Raw genomic sequence first — 20428 nt, 5'->3', positions numbered from 1 at the left:
GGGGGGGTGCCGGCGAGTCGCACACCTGAGGGCTCCGTGACGCGCGTTTCCTCGCCGTGGGTGACCAGCGAGGCCCCGAGTTCTCCTGGAGAATCACTCAGGTCCCGGGATTGTGCGTCTGCCTTGCCCTGTGGGCCTGTGACCACCGTCTTCCGGAAATCATTTCTGGAGTCCATCTCTGCTTCGTTTCCTTCTGTGTTAGGTGGTCGAGGTGGGACACTTCTGGGGATACAGGACCGATGAGAAACACTCCAGGATTCTGAAAAAGCTCGCTGCTGAGATCAGCCGGCTGAGCCTGGCGCCCTTGCCCGTCCACCCGCACCCGGACCTGGTCTGCCTCGCGCCTTTCGCTGATTTGGATAAAGAAAGCTACTTCAGGGCTCAGATCCTGTATGTTTCTGGGACTTCCGCTGAGGTAGGTTCTCCGGTAACTAATGGCTTAAAGGAAAATGAGACAAACTCGCAGCAGCCTACAGAAAATCTTGTCTGATTTTAAGTGGAAATTAACTGTAAAATCATTTAAATTAGAAAAGGAGCCTCATCAGAATGCTGTTCCCCTCAGCGATGTGTGGGTTGAAGCTCGGGTCACAGGACTCTGGCAATTTCGGGGGGAGAGGATGGTTGGGTGGCTGCTGGCGGGTGGCGGGTGGTGCGTGGCCCTGTTGAAGTGTGCCCCGTCCCCTCCCGTCCCCTCCTGTCCCCTCCCTCCTCCAGGTGTTCTTCGTGGACTACGGCAACAGGTCCCGCGTGGAGCTGGGTCTTCTGATGGAGATCCCCTGTCACCTGCTGGAACTCCCCTTTCAGGTGAGGCGGGGCCAGGCGTCCCCGCGGCTGGCCCGGCCCCAGGGTGGGGGCCTCTCCGTGGCACACTAGCCAAGCTCGGGGTCTGCCGTTCTCCGGAGACGTCGTGCTGCAGATGCGTGTGCTGGGGTCGTGGGCCGAGGGGGAGTCCGTGCCAGCAAAGGACGGGCGTCGAGTTCAGTAGCGCTCCGAGTACTTTTCTGGGGTCCGGTCGTGTTGCGAAGAGGCCCTTGGGGGCTGGAGACGCACCCGCACGCCTCCCGTGCGCACGAAAACTGTCCAAGAGGGGCTCTGAATGCCCGAACTTGCGTTTGTCCCTCACGCTCCCCCTCTCGTGCCTGTGACTTACTGCGGAGCTGGAAGCCTGCGCTTCTGCCCTCTTCCCGCCCTTTGCCCTCCCCCATCCCTGGCCCCGGTGGCCACCGCTGTGGTGGTGGTATTTCTGGGCCCATCTCTGTATTCTGTTTGTTGGTTTCTTTTGTTTTTGAGATCCCAGTAAGGGAATTCCTGGTGTCGTCTTTCCCTGACTGACTCCGCTTGGCACGACGCCCCCACTCCATCCGTGGGCGTCACTGCCAGTGGCAAGGTCCTCTTCCGTTTTGAGGGCCGGCTCACACCACGCTGTCCTCCGTCCGGCTGTCCGCGGGCCGGCTTTGATGAGGCACGGTGGGGACCCGTGTTCAGGGCCGCCGGGCTGCGGCATCTGGGGCGAGCGTCCCCTCGTGCGTGAACCCGCTCCCGCCGCGCCCCTCTGTCCGCAGGCGCTGGAATTTAAGATCTGCAAGATGCGCCCGTCCGCCAGGTCCCTGGTGTGCGGCGAGCCCTGGAGCACTGCGGCCGGCCGCCGCTTCGCCTCCCTGGTGGGCGGCGGCCCGCTGCTCGTGGAGGTCTTCTCCGCCGTGCACGGCGTCCTGCACGTGGACGCGTTCCGCTGCGCGGGGACCCTGGCCGCCGCCAGCGTGCGCGACACCCTCATCCGGGAGGGCCACGCCGAGCTGGCCGAGGAGCCCTACGAGTCCCGAGTACGTGCCTCCGACCCGGTGGGAGCACGTGAGGCCGGGTGTGCGCGTGCGCGTGTGTGCGTGCGTGTGTGTGCGCCCGCGCGCGTGAGAGAGGGGTGGGGGAGAGGGAGGAGGGAGGGAGAGAAGCGGGGCCCTATGTTCCTCCCCCAGGATGCCGAGGGGTGGACAGCTAGGGTTCCTGCGACACTGAGTCACAGTGGCTGGGTGTCATTTTTGTTGGCTTCCTATTATTAAGCTGTTTTTTTCTTTCTGGAATGAAAATTGGGTGTAAAATGGTTCTCTGTTTGGGGGGTTGTTTTTTGTGATGGATTCTAAGATTTAGCTCCCTGATGATGAATTATTTGTTTCAAGTACTTCAAATATTTCAAAATAATTGTCAAGTATTTCTTTCAAAATCCATCTTGAAGCCATTTTTTTGGTCTGAAGGCTTCAGAGACACCACGTCTGAATCCAGGGGACGCTGGGGCTGGGATTCGGGGGCCGGGGCCGCGGGAGGACGACCTCGTGGGCCCGTGTCGCCTGTGTGCAGCCGAGACCTTGTGTGTGGGAAGTTCTCTTAAGAACCGTTTCTCCATCTCTTCAGTTTTCTCATGGCCGAAAGGTAGTGAAGGCTGATGGAATTGGGCCTTCAGTGAGTCCTGGCTTGTTTCTTTCGTTTGAATTTTAAAATATATTTACCTGGTAAAATTTTCTCCTGACCTTAACGACCTAGAAGTCAGCTAAGAAGAGGGTCCTGCCTATGACGTACTTTGATTAGTTTAGAATAAAGTGCTTTCAATACAGTTTTCTCCTTTAGCAAAATGCACGTCCCTCCCTCTCCCCAGCAAAGCCATGAGGCGCTCAAGGGCCTCTTCTCCAAGGCCACGGAGAGCGCAGCGGGCGTGTCCATGTCCTTGCCCGTGAAAGAGGATGAAAAGCACCTGATTCAGATTTTGTTGGAGAGCTTTACTTCTAATAAGCTGGGTGCCCCCAGCTGCAAGGTAATTCATAGGAGTTGTTTTAAAATACGGCTTAAAAACTAAACATGATTTTACGCGTATGTGCTGAGTCATAAGCCAGGAGTCATGATGGGTTTTTCTTTCCTGGTTTTCAGTGCTGGTCCGTTTTGGCAGCGGAGTCGTGTTAGCGAGGGGACAACTGGGCCCCGGTGTGAAGAGGTGCTGGGCTGGTTCTTGTGCTTATTTTTATTTTTTGTTTATTTATTTATTTATCATTTTTTTGTTCTTTATTTATTTTTGAGAGATAGAGACAATGTGAGCAAGGGAGGGTCAGAGAGAGAGGGAGACACAGAATCTGCAGCAGCCTCCAATCTCTGAGCTGTCAGCACAGAGCCCGGCGTGGGGCTTGAACTCACGAGCTGTGAGATCACGATCACGACCTGAGCCGAAGCCGGACGCTCAACCGACTGAGCCCCCCGGGCACCCCGGTTCTTGTGTTAAGCCAGCCTTTCCTGAGGCGTCTGCGCCTGCTGGCCGGGGGAGCGGGGGGAGGTGGCGTGTGGGCTGCGGGGAACCAGCCCCCCCCAGCCCCGGCCGTGTGCCCTCGGCGCCCCGCAGTGTGCTGCAGTGAGAAGGGACTGTCACTCAGGTGTTTGGCAGCATTTCCTTTTCTTGCCCAGCGTCTTCCTCAAGTGTTTATATCCAGGGACATTAAGGAGAGAATGAGCGCCGTGACGCATCTCTCCCCACTGAATCTCAAAGGTGTGACAGCTGAGGTGCAGATGTTTTCTTTTTTAACACATAAGCTAATTTTGGGATTTCTAAAATGTGTATATACGTATTTTTAATTTTTTAAATGTGTATTTTGTGAGGGCAAGACAGGTGAGTGCACGAGCCGCAGGAGTGGGGGAGGGGCGGAGAGAGAGGGAGAGAGACCCCGAAGCAGGCTCCGCATGTCAGCGCAGAGCCCGGCGCGGGGCTCGATCTCACCAACTGTGAATCTCACGGTCGTGGCCTGAGCCAGAATCAGGAATTGGAAGGAGACCCAGCGGCGCCGCCCAGGTGCCCCCTAGAATGTGTGTCACATGAGGTCGCGCTCACTGGTAACTCTGTGCCTTCTGTGCCTGCAGGCAGTACTCCACGGGCCTTTTAACCCTTATGAGCTGAAGTGTCACAGTCTGACCAGAATATCCCGGTTCAGGTACGATCAGCTTCGTTCCCTGTGGGTTTCCGTGTCCTCTGCTCCCTGCGGACCGCGCTCCTCAGGACTAATCTTTATCTCTAACCTGTGGGGACAGTCCCTTCTCCAGCTGCTTCTCATTTGTCTCCTGCCTCCACCCCTGAGGTGCCCTTTGTCTCGTACGTGACTGCCGATCTGTGTAAGACGTGTTTGAGTCTCTGCCAACAAAGTCTTCATTTTTTCCATTATTGTTATGCATTCAGCGGCCCTGTGAATGCCCGCTGTGTAAGGTTTGAGGGCAGCAGTAGTGAACAGAATGCACTCAGTGCGATCCCAGAATCGTGGGTCTGGGAGAGGCGGAGTGGAGGGAAAATGGGCCCTCCCAGGGTGGGCTGGGAGGCTCTTCAGCATCATGAAAGCATTTCGGAGGGCCCCTGACCACGCGGAAGCCACCGAGGTTTCCAGAGACGCCTGTGCCCAGAGCAGGGGCGCTGAGGAGCAGCGAGGGGGGCAGTGAAGGCTCTGACTCTGCACTTCTGCGTGAGCCGTGAGGTAGAAGCGGGGCTGCGGGGCTGTGGCCGGTGAGGGCGGGCTCCCGGAGCGAGGTGTAGACGTCTGAAGCCAGTTGGAAAGCCTTATTGTGCATTTTAAGGAGTAGCTTGGCTATAAGGTAAACTGATGGCCAGATGCCCAGAACGGGCACCCCCTGGAGCCCGTGAGCCTGTGAGGGGTGCAAAGCTCAGGCCCCAGGGGACCCCGGCCCAAGCCTGCATTTTCCCGTGATGGGCCCACACAGGCGTGCGGGGCACGGTGCGAAGGCTGCATTGGACCTCAGAGGGGGCGGCGCCCCGGGCAGGAGGCACTCCTGAGGCTGCGGTTGTCCCGGTGGGGCCTCGCTGGGGCCTGGAGTCCGCGGCGGGAGGTGCAGACACCGCGCGCTCTGCCGCAGCTGTGGGGGTGCGGGCAGGCGGGGGTGCGCGTGGAGTCGGGGGTGGGGAGGAGCGGCGGGGGCAGCCCCCTCTCCTGACGGCGCCCCTTCCAGGTGTGTTTGGATCGAGAAGGAAAGCATCAACTCCATCGTCATCGGCGACGCCCCCGAGGACCTTCACCAGAGGATGCTGGTCGCAGCTTCCCTTTCGGTCAACGCGACGGGTGAGCGAGCGCTGCGTCCGCCCCCCGCTGGCCCCCCACCTCTGTCACTGCGAGCGGCCCTTCCCGTGACCAGTGAGCACGTGCTCGTGTGTGTTTTCAGGCTGCTCTCCGAGTGCGCGGGCTCCTGCGAGGTTGGAGGGTGGAGCGTCACCTTCCTGTCACTCGGGGGCACGGGCGTTGGTTTCCTGATGGGTCGTCCCCAGAGTAGAACAGGTCAGGTCCGTGGCCCGGGGATGCAGCCGAAAGCCCAGTGAGAAGGGAGGGGAGGGGAGAGGAGAGCAAGCAGACAGAAGTCCCGGCAGGATGGAGGTTGTGGCCTTCTGAGTCCGTGTGGGGCGTGCTCCGTGGGGGGGTGGCGCCGCATCCTGCAGAGCGAGCCCCGTGCCTGACGCTGCCTTTGTCGCCCGCCCCCAGGGTCCACCATGCTGCTGGGAGAAACGACCCTGATGCCGCACATCCCCGGCCTCCCGGCCCTCCTCAGCGCGCTGTTTGCGCCCACGATGGAGCTAAGGTGCGCGTTCCTCCGCATCGTGCAGGCTGCGTGGGGTGAGGACCCAGGTCCGCAGGGCACCCCCCCACCCCCGCCGACCTCCGCCCTAGAGAGGAAACAGGACCCCAGCCCTCCCGCATCTGCTGCCTGTCGTCCCTGTGCTCTGGTGTGACGGAAGCAGGCTACCGCGGGGACGCGCCTGCACTTGGGCAGGTTTCAGAAAGCGGCTCAGGGAGCTGGGCGTCCCACGGGGGCTTGAGTGAGCGAGGGGCTGGGGACGGGAGAGAAGGAGCTGGGAGCAGGCTCAGGACACATCGCGTGCTGGGCTGTCCTGCTGTGAGGGGCTGGAGTGCGGCTCTGCAGGACACTTTGTCCACGCGGCAGGCGCTGGTGGCCGTGGGGGAGAAGGCGCACCGCTCTGCTGAGTGGAGCTCCTTTCGGTGCCGAGATCAAACGGGGACCTCCCCGGGGGCTTCAGCACCGAGGACGGTGTGAGCGGGGCGGAGGCCGGGACCCTCACCGTGGGGACTGCTGCGCGAGGTGTTCACCGGACAGTCCGGCCGTGCGGCGCGTGCTGCGGGGAAGCACTGCGGGCCGTGGTGGCGGAGGAGCGGGCTCTGGTCTCTGGGCGGCCGCCCGGGCCGCCGCTCTGCTCAGCGTGCTCTCCACGCACCTGCTCCTCTGCCAGCCTGGGTCGGGGGGCTTGCTTCGGCGTAGAGAACAGCTCAGTACGTCCTTCGTTCTCACTGAAAGTATACGGTACTTAGGAAAATCTGGAAAAGCTGAGTGGGCAGAAAGTAACCTGATCGTTTTTAAACCGTTAGCATATTTATTTTCATCGTTTTTCTCTAAATTCTTGTTTTTAGGTTTTTGTCATACTGCGTCCTTTTCCAGGGATACAAGCGTTCATATTATGACGTCTTAGTAAATACCCATCTTAACGCTGCGTCATACGCCAGCGTGGGTGTAAAATGCCTTTGTCAACACTGCCCTGTTTTGTGCACGTACACGTTCTCCACCTGCTCGTGTCCCCAAAGGGCTTAATATGCCTTTAAATGTTGAACTCGGGTGTCTAATTTTGCAATGATGAGGTGATAGGTGTCTTGATGAATAGGGGTGTCTTCCAAGTCCTCAAAGGGGGGGGACAGACCTGTAAAAACTGCATCACATGTGGTTGTCTAACAAGGAAGGGCACCGCTGTGCGGGAGGAGGGCCCCGACTCAGTGGCTGCACGGACACGACACTGTCCTTGCCTCTTTCCCTAGGCCAAGCTCCTGCTTTGACTTTCCTTCTACAAGTGGTCTTTCGGAGGGTTTGTGTGACACTGTGTATTCGTTTCAAATCTCTGAAGCATAAGTGGTTGTGTTATAGAGATGCCCAAGGAGTGTGGAAATCAACAGTATTTCAAATACCTTCTTTCTAGAACAAAAACAAGCTTAAAAGGTGGAAGATAGTACTTTGCACGTAGCTGATACTTCATACTCATTTTGTTGTGTTTAGCTTAAAGCAGCTAGAATCGGGCACTTTCTGTGACCGCATGGCGGATGCCCATGGCCCAGACGCACTGGGCGCAGGAGGAGACGGGGGGGCCTGGGCCTTGTTGTGGGAAGTCTGCCTCTGGTTAGTTGGGGAGGCCTTTTTAAATTTGTTTGGGGAGCTCGGGCGGGGGACGGGGTTTGACAGGGGTGCGCTCGGCCCTTCCCCTGGGCACCCAGGCTCAGTGCCCTCGGTGCAGAGTGGCCGCCTGCCGTCTCTACACACGGCCCGCTGCTTCTGGGTCCGCACTGTCCTGTCAACGCTGACGGCGACTTGGGGACCACAAGGAAGGCTTGCCACTTCCAACATCCCCTCTGCAGTGGTGGGAGGCGAGGGAGAAAATGGGCCCTTCAGAAAGGATGAGGAGGGACTCTGTCCTCCGCACTCCGCGGAGATAAGGGAGGCCGTGGCCCTCTCTCCCCCTCCTGGTGGCCGCTGACCGGCTGCAGCTCATGACCCTCCCACGGGTGACCGAGCCCTGGCGGCTCTGCCCGCTTCTGTCATCTCTGCCCCCGGCGGCCTTCTGCGGGCCTGCCCGGGCCGACACCCTCCCCGGGTGCTTCCTCATGGAGAACCTGCTGGAGCGCTGCCCCCTGCGTGAGCGACGAGCCCACTGTCTCCGCGCGGGGCAGTGGAGGCCTGGGACTGGGTTCCGCCGGCACCGCCCTCACCTTCCGCTGGGGCCTGTGGCACGGGGGCAGGGCGTGGTGGGGAGGGCTCCACGGGGGGCGTGGGGCGGTGCTCCAGCCTCAGAAACAAGGGAGGAGGAATCTTCCAAAACAACGGACAGCCGCACCGGGCACACCTGTTAACGGTCAATGGGAGTGGATTAAAAAGGAGCTTCCACTTTGTGCTGCATGTCCCGTTGACCTTGGCCGCATGACATGTTACCCCCATCAGCCCTTCGGTTGCCGTGGGAGGAACTCGGCGGGGCGGCCAGGGACGTCTGGGGCTGCAGCACGGGGCCCTCTGCTCACGTGGGTGGCCCGGGCCCGTTGGGGCTCCTCGCGGTGTGATGCTGGGTGCCGCCGGCCAGCGTCCTGACGGAGGGCTGGCAGGCACTGTGTCCCCTCTGGTGACCAGCCCCTGAGCGCTCCGCGGCGGGCTTTGCCACGGCCAGCATCCCACTCAGACCCCGCGTTTCGCTGGGAAGTGTCCACTTCCCACCGTGAGAACAGCACGTAGGCTGAGCAGTCCTGACCTCGCCGTCCGTGCAGCGGGCCACTTTCCTCACACCGACCTGTCGTCTGAATGTTCAGAGGAGTGGGGGCCCGTTCCTGTAACGGAGGACATCTTGATCTGGCTCTGTTTTTAAAAAGCTGTAGGAAGTGTGAGACTACGGCGAGGTGCCTTTGAGTGTTGGAAGCGTGAGGTGACGGGAGTGTGTGGTCGGGGGCAGGCCGGAGGGAAGGCTGTGGCGCCCGCTGGACCTGGGCTCGCTGGCTGGCCGGCCACCTGCGGCCCGCCCCGGGCCAGGGGCTGACGTGTCCCCGACGGGAGGGAGGGGCGCGGCGAGCTCACGGGTGCAGCCGGCACCTGGAGTGGAGGCGCCCGTCCTGCCCCGGGCCCTCCGGGCAGCAGCGCGGGGAAGCGGACGGGCCAGAAGGTCCCTCCCCGGGGAGTGGCCTCGGCAGGGTTTGGAAATCTCGGTAGACTTTGCCCAAGCACAGCTGTCTCTTGACAGGCACAGCCGGCTGCTGGCGGGAGGCCTCACCGATCACCTCGAGGGGCGCACGCGCTCTGTGCGCTCTGCTGCGTGCTGTGTTCTCGCGTCAAGTAAGCTAGAGAAAAGCAGTGCTTTTTCAACAAAGCCCCCCAAAAGTTTCCAGTGTGTCCATTGAAAAGAATCTGCATATAGTTGGAGCTGCTCAGTTCCAACCCGTGTTGCTGAAGGGCCGGCTGCACTGCAGATTGACGCCGCGCCCGAGGCAGAGTGTTTAACAGAGCCTGTGTGTGTGGAGGTGTCAGATTGGTGTTTGCCTTCCGAGGAGCCGGGTTCCCCTCCTTGGCTCACGAGAGAGTTGAGAAGTGTGAGCTTGCGGGACAGGTTCCTCTTCTGTTGTGTTTGTTGTAAACGCTCCTGTCTGGAGAAGTTGGCTCTCCAAGCCCAGCAGTTGTCAGCTTTCAGAAGCGCCAGCCGCTGGACGTCCGTGGTCTCCACACGGCTTGCCCGTGTCGGGCGTGCCCTGGCCGGGTCTGCACGGAGCGTGCTTGCTGGGCTCCGGTCGTGACTTTTGTGGTTCTCGGGCTGAGTTTAAATGTGGGTTATAAAGGAAATAAACGTATTTCTGTGGTCCTCATTACTGGGTCTTAGGTTCCTATAGGTTTTGAGGGTCCACAGAGAAGAATGGAAGCCAGTGCCTTGGGTACCTTTATTGATCTAAGGTGCAGAGCAGATGAGCAGACACGGCCGGTTCAAGGCTGAACCTCTGGGGACTGTCCGTGGTGATGCGCATGAGTTACCACCCGTGAGGCCCCACCGAGAGGTCACGGCGGTCTTCGGGGAGGTGGGGCTGGTGCGGCCTTCACGTGACAGTGACGAGCACTCGTGTCTTACTGTTTGTGACCCGGGGCTGTTATCTCTGTTCCGGAAAGGTTTTGTATAAATTGAAATAATAGTAAATTATGTTCTATTGAAAATGTGGGGGGCATGCTGTTTATAAAGGAACACTTCAGTGATTGTTTTGTACAGCAAATGCGGAGCACCCAATTTGTCTGAATTCTGGGTCTCTCTTCCTTGATTTCACTTAAAGTGGGATTCTCTTTCATTTTCATTAAAGTGGAAAAGAAGCCTGTGTTTGTGTATGTATATCTTTAGGACAAGAAAAAAGCTCCGTTTTTGCTTGGATTATTTTCAACAAAACCTTATTAATCTAAAAAAACAAAACCTTATTGATATAAATTAATGGGAAAAGGTATCTCTTTATATCTGTTCATTTTATTTACTTATTTATTTTTATTTTTTAATATCTAGTTTTGAGAGACACAGAGCACGAGTGGGGGAGGGGCAGAGAGAAAGGGAGACACGGAATCTGAAGCAGCTTCAGGCTCTGAGCTGTCGGCACAGAGCCCGACGTGGGGCTCGAACCCAGGAACCATGAGATCATGACCTGAACCTAAGTCGAAAACTTAACCGACTGAGCCGCCCAGGCGCCCCAACATCTGTTCTTTTTATATTGTTGAACCTGTGTGGTGCCGGCATTTAATCCGCCGCCTGGCGTGAAGGAAGGACCCCGCGAGCAGAGGAAGGGGCCCCCCAGGAGGAGTCGGACAGGCCTGAAGGGAAGCGGGAGGAGCTGGAGCCTGGGGCGGGGGTAGAGGGAGAAGGTGGTCTGAGATGACCTGGGAGGGCGCTGGCGGGGACTGGGGGCTGCGTGGCTCGTGGCTCGTGGCTCCGAGTAGGCTGGGCTGCCCTTCAGCCTGGGTTTGTGTGTTACGCTGATGGGAAGAAAGAGATGGGGTTGGTTTGGGAAAGCTGACGCTCTCTGCTGCGTGGGAACCCGACTGCAAGTAGCAGGGGTGGGTGTGGGGGGCCGGGAGTCTAGGTGCGAAGTGACTGCGGCCTGGACCGGCAGGTGGCAGCTGTGATGGAGGGTCACCAGGGTTAGGGAGGCGTTGAACGTGGAAGGGACCGGGCGCGGTGCTGGAGGGTGGGGCCGGTCCTGGCTAATGAGGCGGTCACACCGTGCCGAGCGTGCGGCTGTTCCAGGGAAGGGGGGGCCGGACGTCTTGTAAGTAAGTGCGTGCCAGACCTCCTTCACAGCCGTCAGTGTTCTGCGGAGACCGCGCTGATAAGAGTCTAACCCAAGGGAAGAGTTCGAAGGTGGGAAGGACCGACTGTGATAAAATATTCATGTTCTCTGCCGCAGTGAAAGAGAAACCTAGACAGTGGACTGTGGACACGTTTCCTGTCTTACAGCCGTAGCCTCTGTTACTCCTCATGCAAATACTGGAAGAGAAGATGCAGAAATAAAATGAGCAGAGCGATGACGTAGTGGTCAGTCCCTGTAACGTCAAAACAATGGCTTACAGTTTCAAAATAGTAACTCTTCTACAAACCTCTCCTTCAGGGTTGATCAGGACGGAAAAAGCTACACTGGAGCCCTTTGTGGTCTGGGGTGGAATCCAACCACGGGGGCCCCTGTCCTGCCAGAGCATGACATTGAGCTGGCGTTTGACGTCCAGCTCAGCGGGGAGGATATCATAGAGGTAAGATGGGGCGCCGGCACTGCAGGAGGCATCTGTCTGTCTGTCTGTCTGTCTGTCTGGGTCTCTCTCCCTCGGTTGGTTCCTGTGCCCATTTAACAGCACAGTGTCTGACGCGGACCTTTCCACCCAGACCTATGTCTCTGGCCCCATGGGTGCTCACTGTCCCTTAACCTGCCTCTGCTACCTCCCTTTCCGTACACTAGCTTCCTGGGAGCGACGGCGCTCTCTGAGTGTCTCCTGTGGCCTCTCCAGGCGCGGTAGGCTTTCCTGGGCAGTGGGCGCAAACACCGGGCCAGTGGCGCTGCTGGGGTCTCTGTCCTCACCTCCCTCCAGGTCCGGACTAGCTGCGCAGCCGTGCCGGCCCGCGGCGGGGAGCAGGGACGCGGCGTCCTGCTCCGCCTCACCCTCCTGACCAAGTGCGGGGCCGGGCCGCACCCAGTGTTGGGGCTTAGGTAGTTAGAGACTCTGGGAGCAGGTGGACCAAGTAATTTCATGCCTTTTGAATCTGATAGCGAAAATTTTGGGCTTGTGTTTTTATAGTTCATTGTTCTAGTAATTCAGCTTTGGTGCGTTCTGCAAAGTTGGAACAGCGCTGCTGTAACGGACCCCCTTTTCTCTCAGAAGTTGCACGAACTAGGTGAGGTTGGCGTAACTGCGGAGAAGAGGGCGGGGAGAAGGCGCTGAGGGGAGCCGCGCCGAGGCGCTCCGCTTCATCCAACTTGGCTTTCAGTCTGAGGTGTTTGGAGCTTAAAAAATACTCTGTAATAGGCCTAATTGTAAAATGTGAAACAATAACACCTCAAGAAGCAAATGGAGGAGAAAATCTGGACGGCAGTGGCTTTGGCAGGGACGTTCTGGATGCAAGACCAGAAGTACAGTCTGTGAGAGAAGAAACGGAGGATCTGGACTTTGTCAGAATTAAAACTGCTCTGCCAGGAAGCGGCTCCGAGGCTGTGGGTCATCTACGTGCTCGAGGACTTTGGTCACGATGTGGGAGGCGCCGTGAGACCCAGTGATATAAGAAGTGAGTGAAAATACGGACGGCAAAGGCAGGGGACACTCCGCGCCCTCTGCACGAGCAGATGCGAGTGGAGCCCACGGCCGCGGTGACGCACGTCCGCGCACCTGTCAGAACTGCGGCGGCGGCGCTGGCGAGGGTGTGGGGCAGCAGGAACTCGGGTCGCTGCTGGTGGGGGTGCAGATGGGACACTGCTTCAGAAGACGGGATCCTTTTTTTTTAACGTTTACTTATTATTGAGAAACAGAGAGAGACAGAGCATGAGCCAGGGAGGGGCAGAGAGAGAGGGAGACACAGAGTCCAAAGCAGGCTCTGAGCTGTCAGCACAGAGCCCAGTGTGGGGCTCGAACTCCTGAGCAGTGAGATCATGACCTGAGCTGAAGTCGGACACTCAGATGACTGAGCCGCTGGGTGCCCCACGAATAAGTCTTACGTGTGTTTCCAAGCGGGAGAAGCCAGGGCTCAGGTGACTATTCCGAGAGCCCCATCACGTGACATTCTGGGGACGGATAAACCAAAGGACAGAGCCGATTGGTGGTCACTGCAGAGCAGGGGGTGCTCTCTGGGGTGCTCGGCTGGCGGGTGCACGACCCCGTGTGCTGGCCCACCCACAGGCCGCCCGTTGTGAAGGAGGGGAGCTGAGGCGCGCGATTGAAGCACACGCACACGCACGCACACACACACGTGCGCACACGCACACACACAGATTTGGGGTAATTGTGTTGAGGAGAAAAAGGAGTTTGGGAAGGCAGTGTTTTGACTGAAAACAGGCTGCAGCCAGAAAGCTGCAAATAAACGCTGTCCTCTCTCAGTCTGGCTGCTTTACTCTGAAAGTGCTTTACATGGTGCTGGGGCTGAACGGCAAGCCCCTGGGTGTGCGAGCGGGTTTCTTCCCGGACAGGAGCTCCAGGCCGGCAGCACAGGAAGGCTGGGCCGGACGTTCCTCGGTACGCGCACGTGTCACCTTTACACGCACGGGAGCGTGCGTGGGCCCTGCACACATGCATGTGCTGTCCAGCCCTGGGACGGCCTAGACACTATGGCTCCCCGAAAGCCACCAGCGCCCCGGACGTCCAGACTGGTGTCTGATAGGATTTTCCAGGGAAAGGAAGCGGGCTCCTTGTGGAGACGGCTCTCCAGGCTGCAGCGGGCGGGGGAGAGGGTGAGGCTGGGGGCTCCCTGTGGCTCCACGGAGTCAACAAGAGATTGGACACCAGACGATGGGGTACGTCGAGGGGACGGGGGGCCACCAAAGGAGCTCCCACTGGCCCAAGCTGGCACAGTTGGAGCAGCAAAATAAACGACGGAGTGTTGGATTGTAACCCAAGAATGTAAAATGACTATTTGTGTGTTGTAAGGTTATAATAAATAAACGATGGAGTCCGAGAACGAGGAGGATTCCCCACAGTGTCTGTGCACCTGCCTCCAGCCGGCGGGGCGCCCTCTGCCCGCAGGCCCCGCCGCGAGGGCGGCTCAGCGCGGCGACATGCGTCCCAGCAGAGGGGGGTGGGGAGGGGACCGGGCTGAAACATCGGGACCCTTCTTGCTGACTCCAGTGTTTCCTTTTGTTACCGTTTCTTAAACTGCGAGAGTGGTGACTGATGTTATTTGTGTTGTTTTAGTCATTTGTTCCAGAAACCATGTTGACGATAGTCCTAAGAGTGTGAGCTCCGAATGCTAGTGAAGAATTTAAATGTGGAACGGGATGCAGTTACAGAACCCCGTGAACCTTGGTGTTGCCATTTGTTTGCAGATTAATATTCTCAGGGCTGCTATTAACAAGCTGGCGTGTGATGGACCGAATGGATCCAAGTTTCTCGGGCCTGAAAGAATCGCCCAGTTACAGGATAGCGCTCGTCAGAAGCTTCTAGGGTGAGTTGTGCACCTTCGAAAAGGTGTTAAGTATGAAAAGCTGGCCCGGCTATCGGGAGAAAGGCTAAGTTTAGTTTGCACTCTTCGCTTTTTTGCGTAATCATATTTTCTGTGAACTTCTTGTTGAGGTTGAACACACGTAAGGTGCGTGGGCCGCCTCGGGGCGTTTGCCCGGGGGTCGGAGCCAGCGCTGGAGAGCAGGAAAAGTGCTCCCCAGAGAACGCGCACGGCAGGTGCGGAGTGTCACCAGGAGGCCAGGTGCTGCGTGCCCTCCACGGGACACTGCCTCAGGCAGGGAAGGGCCAGTGGCTGGTGTCTCTGTCACCTCCTCGCAGCCACTGGCAGCAAGGGCGGCCACGTCCTGGCCAGCAACTGTAATGCTCTCGTACAGCTGCCCCAGCCTCACCCGGCCGCAGCGCCGCAACGAGTGCTCCTTCAGTAGTTTAAAACCGGGGCGGGGCGGGGCGGGGCTCCCGGGGGCCCGGGCGGCTAGTGTCCGGCCTCGGCTCCGGTCGGGGGCTCATGGCTCATGGGCCTGAGCCCCACGTCGGGCTCTGTGCTGACAGCTCGGAGCCTGGAGCTGCTTCCGATTCTGTCTTCCCCTCCCTTAACCCCTCCCCCTCTCGCACTCTGTCTCTCTCTCAAAAATAAATATTAAAAAAACTTTTTTGACGGAATTAGAGTAATGGGTGCACAGCTCTGTAAATTTACGAAAATCGTGGAATTACCGACGTAAAATAGATGAATTCTGTAGCATATAAATTATATCTCAACAAAGCTATGTTAAGAAACGTGAGCTGCTCTTGCGCATCTGTAAGCACGTCTTTCCAGCCCCGGCCGCCAGTCTGCGCTCCGTCTCGGAAAACCTCACAGACCTGGAATCACGCCTCTTTCTTCACCCGGTGTGACAGGCTTGCCGTTCATCCATGTTGTGACGTGTCTGTCCCTGTCTGTGGCCGGGTGGCCCTGCACCGTGGGCGCGCCGCACTCTGCGGGCTCAGCGGTGGGTGCCGCAGTGGGCTGTTTCCGCATCGGGCTGCGTTGAACGCTGCAGCCAGAAGGGGCGTGCGGGGTCTTGGGAGCGCGTCAGCTCCGGGTGGCTGCCTAGCCCGCCATCGGCGTGTGCTGGGGGGGGGGTTGCGGTACTTTTTTAAGGGTTGGCCAGACGGTGCTGCACGGTGACTGCCGTGTCACGTTCCCGCCAGCAGTGCCTGGCGGTTCCAGTTTCTCCGTGTCCTCGCCAGCCTTCCGCACAGTCCGGAAACTTCTTATTGTTGATAGTCTGGTGAGGGTATGGTGGGAGCTCAATTTTCCTGATTTTTTTCCCTCCTAGTGTTTATCTTTTGTTCTGTTTTGTTGATGTTCACTCTTATGATTATGATTCCATTACTTCTGATTATTTTTGATTTAATTTGCTCTTTTTTCGGTTGTACAACCTAGAACCTTTGACTATTGTTTTGAGACCTATCTGTTCTGACACAAGCATTTAATATGTTCCCTCTGTCACTGCTTTAGCTGCATCCCATATTTTCTAATCTATTTCATTTTCATTCTTTTCAAAATATTCTCTCGTTTTCCTTGTAATGTATGCTTTGACCAAATGGGTAAGTATTTCTAAGTATATTAATTTTTAAATATTTGGGGATATTTTCTAACTTTCCTTATGTTGTTGATATATCGTTTACTTCTGTGTGGGCAGTACACATACTTTGAATGATTTCCATATTTTAAAATTCACTGAGACTTGTTTTATGGCGTGGCACAGATACAGTCTTTCCTGGGAGGTGCTCCACGTTCTTGTGGCGTGGAGGCCTCGGTCCATGTGGGTTAGATCAAGTTGGTGGGTCCTGGCAGCCTTCAAGCCTCTATCCTTGCTGATTTTTTCTTGCTAATTCTATAAATGTTCAAAGTGGAGTATTGAAATTTCTGTAATTACTGAATTGTTTCTTTTTTCAAGTCCATCAGCTTTTCTTTCGTGTCTTTGGGGCTGGGTTGTTAGATATGTATACATTTGTAATTGTTGCCTCTTTAGAATGTGCCAGGCCTTTGTCAATATGAAGTCTCTGTCTTTATCTCTAGGAAGAGCTGTCAGCACAGAGCCCGACACGGGGCTTGAGCCCATGAGCAGTGAGATCATGACCTGAGCCGAAGTCGGACGCCTAACCGACTGAGCCACCCGGGCGCCCCTAAAAACATTTCTTAGAGAGAAAGAGCACGTGTGCGTGTGTGCAAGTAGGAGAGGGGCGGCGGGGTCCGGGGGGGGCCCTCAAGCCGGCTGCACACCCAGGACAGAGCCCATTGCAGACTCGATCCCACGACCCTGGGATCATGACCTGAGCGGAAACCAAGAGTTGGACGCTCAGCGGGGCCACTCAGGCGTCCCAAGAATTGTCGTCCTAAAGTCTGTCAGCGCCGTCGCTACCCCGGCTCTCTGGTCTCTGCTTGCACGCACATCCTTTTCTGTCCTTTTACTTATAATCTGTTGGCATCTTGGAGTTTTTTCAAATCCATTTTTTCCCATGCCTTCCCTCCCCCCGGGGGCTCCGGTCTCCCCTGCGTCCGTCCACCCCGTGTTCTCTTGTTGCGCTCGTAGGACCTGGGCATTTCCCCCCAATCTTTTCTCCTCTGTGTTCTTCAGACTAGTTAATTTCTGTTGACTTGTCCTTTGGTTTCCTGCTTCTTTATCCTGCTGTCTCAGACCTGCAGGTGCTGGTCGGCTGTAAGGAATTTTCCATTTTAGTTCTTGTACTTTTAAACTCTAGAATTTCTTTTTGGGTTTTTTTGTTTTAATTTTTTGTTTTTAATCTTTATTGCAATTCTCTTTGAGTCACTGTCACCATGTTTTCACGTATTTGTTAAAACGTGGTTTGCTCTAATTTTCCGCACACACTCACCACGGCTGCTTTGTGGTCCTGGGTGCTAAACCCACGTCCAGGCCCCCTCAGCTTCCTTTGGCTGCTCTTGCCTCCTGAGTGTGGGTCACGCATGCCTGTTCTTGGCAAAACGTCTCCTAAGTTTTTGCTGGAAACCGGTCATTTTAGACGGCGCAGGGCAGCAGCGTGGGTGCCGGCTACGTTTCCCGCCATGTTGTGAGGCCCCTGCTGCCTGGGCTCTCTTTGTGTTTCTGTGTTCACTGTCCTCTTTATTTTTCAGCCTGCTTGCTAGTTGTCCTGTGCCTACACTGCTTAGTGCTGAGCCCTAAGCCCCTGCCCTTTGCCAGTAGGTGTGTGTGGCTTGGGTGGCGCATCCAAGGTCCGGTGGGTTTGAACTCTTCCGCAGCTTTCGTGTTTTCCCAGGGCTTTCCTGGGCGCGCCACCGCCCAGTCGCTCAGGCCTTCGCGGACTTCGTCTGCATGTGTGTCCCGCCTCCCGGTCGCCCAGGGTGTGTGCGGAGGCCCGTCTGGCCCTCTGGTCCTCTCATTCGAAGACCTCCCTCGCGGCTCCGACGCGGTCTGTTGCTCTGCGCGGGCGCCCAGTGGGACCGACCTCACCGGCAGCGCTGGGCTGTCCCCGTTCCCTTCCCGCCGGGCGCGCCGCACACGCTGGCAGTGTGGCCACACGGGAGGGTTTCTTCCCCGCTGCACCAAATCGGGGAAGCCCGACCTGGTGGCCGAGATGCTGGTTTTTGTGGCCGGTCTGTCCCCGGTTACACGGAGTCCAGGTTGTGCGGCGGTGGGGGGGGGTAGCAGCCCCGCGGCTCATGCCTGAAGCCCGCCTCTTCGTGAACGAGCGCTTCTTAGCTTGTTTGCTTTTTGTTAATTTCCAGAGCTTTCAGATCTTTGGGGTTGTTGGGGGTTTTTTGACAATGTTGTCAAATTTTATAGTTGCTTGGGGAGCAAGAAGATTTCCAGACCTGTTCGTTCTGTCGTTGCTGGAAGTCTTCGGTAGCTCTCGCTGCCTTTTAAGCTGACGGCATCTCCAGCGGGTCACATCCAGCCCTGTTGCGCCCCGGGGCGTTTGGTTGACGGGGCGCCCCCACTCGTGGGTGAGGGGCAGGAAGAGTGAGGGTCAGTCTCAGTGGCTGCCTCACTCCGTTTCTTTCCTGGCTTTGAATGTGCTGTGGGTTAAAATGTCTGCCGGTCGTAACTACACACATATGACCGTTAAAAACTTTACTGCAGTTATAAGTGTGGATTTAGAATAGTTTTTTAATCCTAGTGTTTTCAGTTACTGACTGTAATTAAGTTGATTTATTCTTTTTAAAATTTTAGTGTGTTCTGTCGGTTGAAACCAAGACAGAGAGTTGTCCCTAAGTGGCATGAAAAGCCGTACGAATGGAATCAGGTGAGTGAGAAGTCGAGTGTCCTGCGGGCCACCTGCCCAGGAGCGGGGGCTCGGGGGGCTCAGAACGGGTCCTGTGGAGGGTCCCGAGAGGGTCGAAGGGGACAGGGTGGACGGTTCTGTTGAGTCATGGGGTGGCGTCACAGAGCAGACCGCAGCCTCTGGATGGCGTGCCCTCCGTGATGCCCAGGCCGCCCGTCCTCTGGTGAGCTGCCCCCGCCCGTCGGCATTGCCTCCAGGGGCTCGGGCTGACCGCCCGCCACACGTCGGGCGGACTGAGCAGCAGACATTTATTTTCTCCTAGTGCCCGGGGAGCCGGGCTGGGTGACAGCCCCTTCCTCGCTTGCAGCCTGTGCCGCCACCCTGGGTCCTCACGGGGTGGGGGTCTCCCTCGTAGCTCTTCTTGGAAGGGCTCTGGTCCCGTCCTGGGGGCCTCGTCCTTGAGCCCTCAGGGAACCCCATTCGCCTCTGCAAAGCCCCCTCTCCAGACACTTCGTCCTGGGGTTTGAACTTCAACATAGGGATTTGGGCACAGTTCCGTCCGTAGCAGTTGGGAAGGAGGGCAGGGCCCACCTGGAGCACCTTGACTTTTACTCTGTGTAACAGTCACAAAACACAATGAAAGTCGACTTGAGGGGAAGGAACTAAGGGGGGCGGTGCTGGGCTTTAACTCCGGAGCCCAGGAGTGACGGAGCCGCTGCAGGGCGTGACCAGAGGCCCCTGCAGGCGGCGCTCTCCCTCCTGAGTCCTCGGGGACTTCGGTCTCCCCTGGACGGAGGGGGGCCACGTGAGCTTCCGGTGAATCTCCGGTTACAGAAGCGGCTCCTCGGGCGCACAGCACTGAGCGTGTGAGAGCCGGGCCGTTCTGGAAATACGCTCGCAGACCAGAAGACCGCTGTCTGCTGTTGACCATGTGTGCGTGTGCGTGTGCGTGTGCGTGTGCTTTAGATTACTCGTCTTCCGTAATCTCGCAGGTCCGTCTTCTAGAAGGGTCTGACTGGTCCTTCTGTTTGCTCCCTCAGGTGGATCCAAAGCTGGTCGTGGAGCAGGCCGACCGGGAGAGCAGCCGAGGCAAGAGCACCTTCCTCTACCAGCTCCACAAACTGGTCATCCTGGGCACCTAGGCGGGCCGGGCCCCGCTCCCCCGAGGAGCCAGACCCGCCGTGGGCCTCGTGCGCAGACGGACTCTTCTCTGTGTCTGAGCGCTCCCGGGTTTGCCCGCCCGTCCTGGTTCCTCTTCTGTGTGGCTGGAGAGTGGTATTTCTGTTCCAGTGGGAAGGATTGGAAAGTCTAGTCTTTTCTAGAAATAGAAACTCACCATGTTAAAGATTCTGGGATAAAAGCATTCTGAAAGGTTTTGTTTGGAAGAAGAGCTATATTTTGCTTTAAATTAGTTAAGGTAAGGAGATATAGCTGATCTTACATGTAAGGTTCCAGAATGTGCTAGTATGTTCTATTTGGTTATAGTGATTTAAACCTGGGATACAGGCAGAACCACGAGCCCCAAACCCCGTAAGAGGGAGCTGCGTGTTTCTCAAAACCGTGTGGCATTCTCTAATTTTCTTTTCCATGAGGGAAAATATTTAATTTTGGTAAAACTAACTTCAGTTCTGTATATTTTATATTTTTGTTTATGCTGTAATTCTGGAAATTGGAGAGATTACCTGGCAACTAGTATTATCTGTGTTAAAGCAATAAAAGCATTAGACTAAGTTCCTGTTTCTGACAGTTTTTAGTCAGAGGAGATTAAAACATATTTCATTCTAAAACCCCTGAATTTAGAAAACTGGCGGAGGAGTGCAGGCCTGTCTGTGAAAACTGACTCCTGTCGGTCAGGGTGGCATCGGAGGCCAGCGGCGAGAGGGCCCTGGTGGCTTCACGTGGACGTCCGAGGCGCTAGCGGTGGGGCCGCGGGGGCGAGAGAAAGGGC

The 20428-nt window shown here is 57.0% G+C and overlaps 1 protein-coding gene across 1 annotated transcript in view; it reads left to right on the top strand.

The window, feature by feature from the left end:
• Positions 1-20210, top strand: part of TDRD9 (tudor domain containing 9) — a 93407-nt gene extending 73197 nt beyond the window's left edge. Inside the window, exons 26-36 of the mRNA XM_029950794.1 lie at positions 203-415; positions 715-804; positions 1563-1823; positions 2648-2803; positions 3892-3962; positions 4984-5093; positions 5508-5604; positions 11190-11328; positions 14100-14218; positions 18429-18501; positions 19521-20210. Of these exons, the coding sequence (XP_029806654.1) occupies positions 203-415; positions 715-804; positions 1563-1823; positions 2648-2803; positions 3892-3962; positions 4984-5093; positions 5508-5604; positions 11190-11328; positions 14100-14218; positions 18429-18501; positions 19521-19622 (1431 nt within the window). The 3' untranslated portion in view covers positions 19623-20210. The remainder of the gene's footprint in view (positions 1-202; positions 416-714; positions 805-1562; positions 1824-2647; positions 2804-3891; positions 3963-4983; positions 5094-5507; positions 5605-11189; positions 11329-14099; positions 14219-18428; positions 18502-19520) is intronic.
• The last annotated feature ends 218 nt before the right edge of the window (positions 20211-20428 follow it).

The sequence above is a fragment of the Suricata suricatta genome, chromosome 9 (assembly GCF_006229205.1).
Source record: "Suricata suricatta isolate VVHF042 chromosome 9, meerkat_22Aug2017_6uvM2_HiC, whole genome shotgun sequence".
Taxonomy (NCBI): Eukaryota; Metazoa; Chordata; class Mammalia; order Carnivora; family Herpestidae; genus Suricata; species Suricata suricatta.
The sequence above is the reverse complement of the archived record's forward strand: the minus strand, read 5'-3'. Positions and strand labels throughout refer to the sequence as shown.